The sequence below is a fragment of the Daktulosphaira vitifoliae genome, unplaced genomic scaffold (genome assembly GCF_025091365.1).
Source record: "Daktulosphaira vitifoliae isolate Bord-2020 unplaced genomic scaffold, ASM2509136v1 Scaffold_1, whole genome shotgun sequence".
Classification (NCBI taxonomy): domain Eukaryota; kingdom Metazoa; phylum Arthropoda; class Insecta; order Hemiptera; family Phylloxeridae; genus Daktulosphaira; species Daktulosphaira vitifoliae.
The window spans coordinates 24,897,264-24,907,911 of record NW_026099572.1 but is presented as its reverse complement, the minus strand read 5'-3'; the positions used below and the strand labels follow the sequence as shown (position 1 = coordinate 24,907,911).

The 10,648-nt window shown below is 34.4% G+C and overlaps 2 protein-coding genes across 3 annotated transcripts in view; both read left to right on the top strand.

Annotated features, from left to right (window-relative positions):
* The first annotated feature begins 2,496 nt into the window (after window positions 1-2,496).
* Window positions 2,497-8,183, top strand: LOC126896710 (uncharacterized). 2 transcript variants are annotated; one of them, XM_050669703.1, is made up of 2 exons: window positions 2,497-4,923; window positions 5,006-5,566. In XM_050669703.1, exons 1-2 carry the CDS (start codon window positions 3,879-3,881, stop codon window positions 5,347-5,349), a joined length of 1,389 nt encoding a protein of 462 aa, XP_050525660.1. In that variant the 5' UTR covers window positions 2,497-3,878; the 3' UTR covers window positions 5,350-5,566. The 2 variants fall into 2 exon arrangements, with proteins under 2 accessions (XP_050525660.1, XP_050525649.1); XM_050669692.1 differs by having other exon boundaries at window positions 2,500-4,923; window positions 5,006-8,183.
* Window positions 8,184-8,861: 678 nt separating this feature from the next.
* The window catches only part of LOC126908939 (sentrin-specific protease 1-like), a 7,815-nt gene continuing 6,028 nt past the window's right edge, over window positions 8,862-10,648 (top strand). The window contains exon 1 of the mRNA XM_050691315.1: window positions 8,862-8,966. Within this exon, the coding sequence (XP_050547272.1) occupies window positions 8,862-8,966 (105 nt within the window). The remainder of the gene's footprint in view (window positions 8,967-10,648) is intronic.

Here is a 10,648-nt window from a genome sequence, read left to right as displayed (position 1 = left end):
AACACTATCTACAGATATGCATCGAAGCGTTTCTAATAATAGTGATTTTAATCACTGTCAGATTAAATCTATACTGGACCCAACTATGCCAAGTCCCTAATGTGCTGTGACCCCACTGTGCTGGATTTTTTTTTTACTTTGACCATATTCCAAAGAACTTGTGTGTCTTAAAATTATTATATATATATTATATTATATTTATTAAGAAGTTTTAGTTTAAAATTATATTTATAAAAAAAAAATGTCCACAATTTTATTTATATTTGCTTTTATTTCGTTCAGGTTATAATTTTAACATATTTTTACATGTGTTTAAATTCAATGTCTAATTATCATTTATTATAATTAAATAACGTTTTTTATATGAAATGAAAACTGAATATATCAGATACTTATATTTAATACGTAATCCATGGGAGGCGCACAATTANATTTAATACGTAATCCAGAGGAGGCGCACAATTATTCACAAGTATATATATAAGTATATATACAGTTATCACAACTTAATGCGTAGTCCAAGAACGGCGTACAATTATCTATCAAGATATATATATATATCTATNAAGTTGTGGTATCAAATGCATTATTTTTTTTTATTAAAACTTTTACTTTGAAGGACAAAATAAAGTAGGTTCAAAATTATTACTTTTAACATATTAAAAATTAAAATCAATAATAATTTGAAAACAATTAATTTTAAAAATTATATACTATACTAGGCTCCGCCTAGCAGAGGCTCCGCCCCAGACCCGGAGCTCTTCTAGCCTTACGCGAAAAGTGTCTCAAGAATTTCGGGCGGCGCGCCCTGGCGTCTCGAGCCCATGAAAAAAAAAAGCTCGTAAAACGGTGAAAATTGAACGGATTGAATTGATTTTTTTATCATATCTCAGAAATGTCATTGCGTGGGTCTGGTGAAAATTTCAAACCTTGAATCGTAAAACGCTGGCGTCAGTGAGCGTTTTTCTCGAAAACGGTGGAAATTTTAAAACGCTCGTGGCAAAAATTTTCCAACCTTCGCCAATAATTTTCCCAGAGTCTGGTGACCGAGTACTTTCGTTGAAAAAAAATTTTTTGAAAATCCGAGCACGCTAAGTAATTTTCCCAGAGGAGCGTTTTTTTCCTTGATCTATTATAGAATAAGATAATTAAAATAATTACTAATCTGGGTATAATTAAGGAAATTGAAGTTGGTGTTGCTTTTGTAATTATCCATCAATTTCTCTAAATGAAACACTATCTACAGATTTGCATCGAAGCGTTTCTTATGATAGTGATTTTAATCACTGTCAGATATTATCTATACTTCTCCCATCTATGCCTCGTCCACACTGTGCCTCGACCCCACTGTGCTACCGTTTTTTTCTATTAATACCATAGGTATTCACCTATAACTTGGTTTGTTTTTTGAAAATCTAACCCTCTATTTGGCCAGGGTGATTCAAAATGGCAACTTCTGCACATAGAATCAACTTTTTCAGCTTAACTTTTGAAAATGTTCTGAAAATACTGATACTGCTATAAATAAAGGTATATTTAATATAGTTTAATTTGAAAAAAAAGTAATTTATAAAAAACAACATTTTTAATGGATTAGAATAAATGGGTTCAAGCAATTCTTACATATACTTAGACTTTTGTACATTTTTTTGTAAATAATTTTTTAAACTTGTTTTTCTTTATTTATTGAACATGTAGTATATCTATATAACAGATGGACGGAGCACAGGCAAAACATGTTGTATAGAAGGGACTATTTCATAGAAGAGTGTGGGGATTTCATATCCCCCAAAGTTTATTAAAATCATAAGACGGAATTTTTAGAATAAATTGTAGAATTTTGTACCCATGAAAGTACTTTGTCGGCAAAATTCACTTCACACCCCCCTAAAATTTACTACTAGGATCGCTATTGTATACAGGTTGTAGCATCATCTTCATCTTTTTTTATCCAATGATTTTTTAACTGCTATTTAGAAAAGAATAAAAATACTAGTTGTACTATGATATAACCAGTATTTTTTCACAGCAATAAAAAGAAGCAAGTCTGTTTGGAATTTACACCAACAATATTCATTTTGTTTGAAACATTATGGCTTATTCAATGACATCATTTTAACCAACATAGCGTGATCTGTACACACGACACCCCAAAATCAATCAAATAAATTTTTCTATGAAAAATGTAGTATAAATTAAAAAGTTATTTTTTCTTTGTAATTTCAGAATTAGTCTTTCAGACTTAGTTCGATTTACTAACGCGCTATCAATATATCAACATATTCAATTTGCATTTTTATTACAGTTTAATGTTCATACCACGAAGTACTTTAAAAATATGAAGCTTATTAAAAGCTTGTTTAGTGTTGTTACTTTGAAACTATTTTACTTTGAAACAAATATTTCAAGGCGGGCGGTGTGTTTAGGCCTACACAATAAGTGTAGCTATTTTTGTCTTTTCTTACCGTTGTTCGGCGGCTGCATAGTTGTCCGGTTTTAAAGTTAGTCTACCTTTGTAAAGCGCACCGCTCGCGTACATATAATATATACATATCTATTTTTTCGTCTTTTACGTTTTTATTTAATTTTATTGAAAATCTTTTAGTAATAAGAGATCAAGCCGAAACATATGGTCCTTCGCCCGGAACGTCTAGTGAATATCGGAAACGTGAAAGTGCGAAAATTTGCGTAACGAAAGTGCGTTATTAGGGTACGTGAGTTAAGCGTTGTATGTGCGTGTTCGTAAATAATTCTAACGCATCGAGTTCGAAAAGGGTTAATTTCTGCCCAACGTAGTGCGTAGCAGCAACGATTGCTATACGCGGAATAAAATAATATTATTATATATTATTAACGTATTTTAATTTAAAGTTCGTGTAAGTGCATTAGATATCGTCATAAGTATTGTGAAACAAATATAGTTAAGTGTAAAAAACCCGTGCGCAATATTTATAGTGTCGGCGTACAGCAGTTATTGTGGTACTATCGTTATAGTTGTACTTTGCTCAAATTACCACGAACGCTCTCTGACAGTTAATAGAGCGTACATATATATATATATATATATATTAGTAACGGTCAGCTGAGGCGGTTGGTTTCTTTTGGAACAATTATTTATTATCGGTAAAAACCAACAAAACAAATTATGCCTGAAGATAATCGCAAAAATGAAGTTACGCGATTAAGCATAAAGAGAGGTCAATTAAAATCAGCATTGACAAAATTTTTAAAGTTTGTACAAGACGAAAAGTCGGACCTAATTGAAATTCGGCTTAGAAGAGAAAAAATTGAGGAAGCATGGAGCGAGTACGACCAAGTACAGTTGGAAATCGACATGCTAGAAGGGATAAACGTAGAGGAACAGCAAAATTATAGAGCTGATTTTGAAGACTCATACTTTAAAGCCAGTACGATTGCGGAGAAGAGGCTATCTGAATTGAGTAGGGTAGTCAGCAACGCGTCAGACGCTATTGTAGGGAATACGGCAGCAACATCTTCAATCGTAGCGACACCAACAGTAGCGGGTGCCAGCTATTAGATTAGCCCCGCTAGATATCCCATCATTTCATGGCGACTATAAGCAATGGACAACATTTTATGATATTTTTTCGGCATTAATTCATACCAACGACCAATTGTCAGACATACAAAAATTTTTTTATTTGAAAGCGGCTTTAAAAGACGATGCCAAACAGGCTGTTAATCGTTTGGAAATCACGGCGTCAAATTACGCAGTGGCATGGCGGACATTAATTGAAAGATATAACAATAAAAAAAGTCTAATACAAGCCCATGTAAAAGCGTTATTTCACTTAGAGACGTTAACTGTAGAATCAGCAATTAAACTTCGAGCGTTTACAGATTCAATAAAAGGACACATGCAAGCATTAAGAACCCTTGATCAAGAGCCAGAGTCGTGGAGTCCTATGTTAACGTATTTAGTAACCACCAAGTTAGATAGAAGTTGTCTTCGAGCGTGGGAAACGGAATCGGCTCAGGACTCTCTTCCTACAATTATCGAATTGGTGGAATTTTTAGAAAAACGGTTTAAAATTTTAGAAGCGATCGAATCATCTAAAGCCATAAATCAGAGAAACGCAACAGCACCGGCTACCCATAGTCAAGATGTCAGAAAATCTATGGTACGGAGCAATGCTTATGCGGTGACAAATTCGGACAAAAAATGCTTTAATTGTCACTCAAATCACTCGGTGTATCGATGTACTAGTCTTTTGGCCTTGTCCGTAGTTGAACGCATTAAGCGCATTAGTGAGCGCAATTTATGCAGGAATTGTCTACAGGCACACCCTAAGAAAATATGTTTGGCTCGAGGCTGTTTTAAGTGTGGCAAGCCACATAATACACTTTTACACTTGAGTGCACGGACCGATCAGTCAGAGTTCAACTCAGCAACAAACGTAACGGAAAATTCGGAAAATAGCGAGTCAGAACAAGTAGTTCAAAATGAATTAGCAACCGTTAGTGCACATACTAGCTTACCGGCTGCTACGTCGATATTATTACCAACCGCAGTTGTTTTGGTCAAGAGTAATCGTGGTGAATGGGAGCAATATCGCGTGTTACTGGATTCTGCATCACAAAGTAACTTTATAACCGAACGTATGGCACAGATTTTGCGGTTACCGAAAACCCATGTCGACCAAAGCGTCCAAGGAATTGGTGGAAACGTACAAAGAATTAAATCGCGCGTAATGGTTACAGCCAACTCCCGTTTAAATGACTATTCAGTAACATTGTCATGTTTAGTAGTTAAGAACATTACGAGTAACCTACCAGGCATCCGACTAAATGATAGCTGCGTGGTTCCGAAAGCTATAGTCTTAGCGGATCCGCGTTTCACCGTGCCACAGAAGATTGACCTATTAATAGGAGCTGGTCATTTCTATGATTTAATGTCTGCAGGTAAAATAAAGCCACGACCAGGCGGNCCAGAAAATTGACCTATTAATAGGGGCGGGTCACTTCTATGATTTAATGTCTGCAGGTAAAATAAAGCCACGACCAGGCGGTCCTGTATTTCAGGAAACAAAGTTCGGATGGGTGGTTGCCGGTTCATCGAAAAATCAACTCAATAGTATAAATCAACAAACGGCGGTTTTCCTCGCGGTGAATGACAATTATAACCAATCACTAGAAAAGGTAGCTGAATGTGAATTCAGTAAGTATCCTGACGCGTGTCAATCATTAGTTAACGATTTTTATGTGGATGATTGGTTAGGCGGTGCAATGAAACGGGCAGAGGCAATAACATTACGAGACAATATTATTACCGTAACGAAAGGTGCCGGTCTACATTTACGGAAATGGGCATCAAACGATAATAGGTAGTTTATTACCTGCCGAACACAATAAAGATAGTGACGGTCCGCGTATTATCGATAACGACACGACGAAAATATTAGGCCTGTGTTGGGATCCGCCATCGGATTCATTTAAGTATACATTAAGTGAAACATAATAAACAATAACGATATAACAAAGCGAACAATTTTATCGAATATAGCTACAATTTTTGATCCCCTTGGTTTGCTCGGACCTGTGTTAGTTGTCGCAAAAATTATCATGCAACGTTTGTGGTGCATTCAACTCAGTTGGGACGAACTCGTTTCGGAGGAAGTCGCTGTAGAATGGCGTAATTATAGTGCACAATTAACAACATTAAATAAGTTCAGTATTCCAAGATATATACTATGTGAAAATAAAATCGTTAAATTACAGTTACACGGTTTTGCCGATTCATCTATCAGAGCGTATGGTGCATGTGTTTACATTAGAAGTACTGACGAAAACGGCCAGCACACGGTGCGTTTGCTACAAGCGAAGTCCAAGGTCGCGCCCATAAAAACGATATCGCTGCCTCGACTAGAATTGTGCGCAGCCCTATTATTAGCACGAATGGTAAACGGAATAGTGCCGAAGTTGAAATGCAAATTCGAGCGACAATTTTATTGGACCGATTCGAGCGTAACCCTAGCTTGGATTTCATCTCCATCTGCTAAATGGAAAACGTTCGTGGCGCATCGTGTTGGTGAAATACAAGACAAAACGTCCATAAATGATTGGCGTCATGTCCGCTCGGAGGACAATCCTGCTGATTTAATATCACGTGGCTGTACTCCAAACGAATTGCGAATTAATGCGATGTGGTGGAACGGTCCCCATTGGTTGAAGGAGGAGTACGAGAAATGGCCGAAGTCATGTGTACAATACAGTAGTACAAATAATATACCAGAAGCCAAAAATACGAACGAAACAACAATTACGACTGTTGCATGCGTAGCGTACGATAAATGTTATTCGTTGTTATCTAGAAGGTCGTCGTTATTATTTATCATCAGAGTGACGGCGTATTGCCTACGCTGGCGGTATAACATGAATCGAGCAGTAGGTGATAAAAATAATGGGCCGTTAACGGTAAACGAACTAGATATAGCAAATACGACAATCATCAAAATAATTCAACGCGCACATTTTCGGCAAGAATTGAGAGAGTTAAATAGTGCAAATGCGAATGTGTCAAAAAAAAGTAAACTACTGCGTCTTAGTCCATATATTGATGGGGATAATATTATACGCGTCGGAGGTCGTTTAAAATACGCTATGGCGTTAAATGACAATCAGAGACATCAAATTGTATTGCCGGATAACTGTCTTTACACAAAATTATTATTCCGTAAAGAACACATGGATTTGATGCACAGTGGACCTCAAGCCTTGGTGGCCTCTATTAGGCAGCGCTACTGGCCTTTAAAGGCGCGAAGTTTGGCTCGTACTATAATACACAATTGCGTTAATTGTTTCAAACTGAAACCTCAAATAGTACAACCGATCATGGGGAGTCTGCCTGGTTCACGGGTACAGAGTGTAAGAGCATTTGCCATATGTGGTGTAGATTTTGCGGGTCCAGTCATGATAAGAACGAGCTTGCGTCGTAAGGCACCATGTAACAAAGGATACATCAGCATATTTGTATGTTTCGCGACAAAGGCGATACATATCGAACTCGTGAGCGATTTGTCAACGAAGACATTTTTACAGGCGTTGAACAGATTTTTTGATCGACGTGGCAAAAGTTCAATAATTTACAGTGATAACGCCCGAAATTTTGTGGGCATGCGTCGGCATTTAAAGGAGGTGTACGCACTTTTCCAGTCCCCAGAACATCAGCGATCCGTTTTCTCTCATCTAGCGGACAAAGGAATTGAGTGGCGATTTATACCACCCCGTGCGCCACATTTCGGTGGACTTTGGGAGGCTGCGGTCAAAAGTATGAAAAGTTTGCTATATCGCGTTTTAGGAGAAGCTCGGCTCACGTACGAAGAATTATTAACTGTACTAACGAGAGTGGAAGCGGTACTTAACTCGCGACCAATAACTCCAGTATCCTCTGATCCGGCTGATCTAACCTATCTCACACCAGGTCATTTTTTAATTGGCGATATAATGACTGCCATACCGGAAAAGGACGAGACGACCACGCCTATTACTCACTTAAATAGGTGGAGAATAGTCTCTCATTACACCCAAGTACTTTGGAAACGGTGGCACCAAGAGTACTTATCTCAACTACAGGAAAGAACCAAATGGTCCAGCACGAAAGGGCCTAAGTTACAAATTGGAACTATTGTGTTGGTAAAAGAGACAAATTTACCACCACTCAAATGGCAAGCTGGGCGTGTAATAGAATTATACTGTGACGATGACAACGTGGCACGATCAGCAAAGGTTCGTACTAACGTCGGCGAGTTTTCACGAGCGGTCAGGTTATTATGTCCGTTACCTTTTGAAGGCAACAGTTTGTAGCCAGTTTGTAATTTATTTAAATTTCTTATAATTCGTAGTTAATATATATGTGACATGTCCCGTGTGGGATTAATCATTAATTTTTCCATAATGAATTTGTTTCTAATGATTATTTGTATATTAATTTTTTTTTGTATTTATGTATTACCTTTTACGTTTTTAGTTGTTGCGAAATTTGTTCCTAGATTATAGTTGTTTTTGTTATCTTTTACTTTGAAACAAATATTTCAAGGCGGGCGGTGTGTTTAGGCCTACACAATAAGTGTAGCTATTTTTGTCTTATCTTACCGTTGTTCGGCGGCTGCATAGTTGTCCGGTTTTAAAGTTAGTCTACCTTTGTAAAGCGCACCGCTCGCGTACATATACTATACACATATCTATTTTTCGTCTTTTACGTTTTTATTTAATTTTATCGAAGATCTTTTAGTAATAAGAGATCAAGCCGAAACAGTTACAAAAACTAAAATTTGCGGCCATTTATCTTGTCATACAAAAATCAAATACTGTTCTCGTATATGCACTAAAACTTTTAATGGTAGCCACTTTAAGCAACAAAAAATTTTTCTGAAAAGAAAATAACAATTACTCATCAATTCCAATAAATTAAATCATATATATATATATATATTCATAAAAATAATAATATTACTATATTATTTTTATGAATATACAATGTTACAATTATAGTTTTATCATTATTTAAGTAGTTAGTATTTTACCAGTATTAATATAGACTCTAGTAATTGTATTCCANTAGTTGGTATCTTACCAGTATTAATATAAGCTCTAGTAATTGTATCCCAGATAACATAAATAAGAGGAAAATAAGAATACTTCAATAGAACGACCTTTCAAGTTAAATAAAACATGCTCCCAAAGAATAATTTTATTTAAAATAATATTATAAATATAATATAATATTATAATATAAATAATATTTTAATAAAATAATATTTAAAATAAAAATGAACTTCAAGAAAAAACTTTTAATTTAGAAAAAGATAGAGAACAAGCTATAATAAATTCTAATCAAAATTATGAAAAAAAGAGTAGACAAAACAAGAAAAGAACATACACTTAAAGAAAATGAGTTAGTATACATAGAAAATGGCAACAAAATGAATAGGAACAAGTTGGATGAAGTTAGAAGAGGTCCTTTCCGAATAATAAAACAAATATCAAATTCAATATATGAGATAGAAGAAAAAGGAAAAAAAATTGTTTCCATAATAATAAATCAATTCCAGCACAAGATTTGAGTACATAAACTGGAATTTATGTCTGGAGGAAGGAAGGTATAACAGTGGCGGCACTGTTTATAGGGACACTATGATCACTGTTGTAATTTGTATTATCATATAGATTTAAGGTGTAAAATCTATGGTAACATTTTTAATAATTAATAATTATTTTTATTTTATAAAATTTAAAGAGTATATAGTAATAAGTTTTTAATTATCGATTCTTTATTGTTTATTGTTTATGTGTGTATTTGTTATACAATTTAATATTAATAAACCACTTTATTGTAGAATCGATCAATNATTTATTGTAGTCTGAAAGATCATCTTGTTCTCTTCATGCATAGTAATAATCATTAAAAATAAAAAGTTCAGACATTTTTGTTCTTCTAGAATTCTGGCCTTTTCAATTTTGATGTATTGCTATTTGGTTTTGTAAATTATAATCATAATGCTTTTGAATGTGGAAATCTACAATTTTTTTTATTTTTGGACTTCACATTATTATTGATTTAATTGTAACTTTCTTTTGAAGCCATGGATGTCAAAAGCAAATAAATTTTGGCAATACAAATAGATTTCTTTAATTTGTTTTTTTTTTAATATTGATATTATATAAGCACTTGATTCTTTAGTTTTTACTGATAATTTGAATTCCAAAATCTTCAACTGGCGATCGTTGAACTTATTATTTAACCACCATTACTAGTATGAATTGCTTTTTCTTCATCTTTTGAAATTTTCAATGATTTGAAATAGTTTAAATTTGCTTTTTATTGGTATACATTTCATTTTGTGTGATTGATTGATTGAAGTCTTAAATAATACATTATAACATTAATGATGTACTTTGTATATTATTACAATAATCATTGATTTCTAAATCAGAAAGAAATATTAAACGAAATCTTTTATATATTTTTCAAACTGAATCGTTTAGATTGTTATGTACAATTGATTGTTACAACAATAGAACTCTTAGAGTTAGAAGTTATAGCTTCATTTAAAGTACTTCTAACGTTACATGGAATAAAAACGAAATTCAATAAAAATTATTAGATAAAATTCAATTTTTTGTTTGGTTGATACGTTCCTCTAAACCTATACCGACTTTAAGGGTGTCAACTTAATTTTATCAAACAAAGATAATTAACTAATCAAAAATTCACATATTTTTCATATTAGTATAAGTAACTACGCCAGACAGTTTTTTTTTAAATATGACACGGCACCGCCTTTTGCTCTAGGCTGGCGCTCGCCCGTGTCTCTCTCGATATCAGCCGTCCAGCTATTAATATGACAATCGGTTGTCATCGGTTGTCTCCCCGCCTTTGACACTGAGATAAGGCCGCCGCCGATATGGATTACCGATATTGCGTTCTGTTCCGTTTTCGACATACACCTGAAGTGGTGTATTTTTCTGTTCGTTTTGCTTTTTGACGTACATAGTGCTAACGAACGCGACTACGGCTTATACATAGATATATATATATATCTCGATTGATAATTGTACGCCGTTCTTGGACTACGCATTAAGTTGTGATAACTGTATATATACTTATATATATACTTGTGAATAATTG

Bases quoted from the DNA above. Each gene is read 5' to 3' on its own strand.
- LOC126896710 (XM_050669692.1), top strand. From the start codon at position 5,584: ATGCAACGTTTGTGGTGCATTCAACTCAGTTGGGACGAACTCGTTTCG.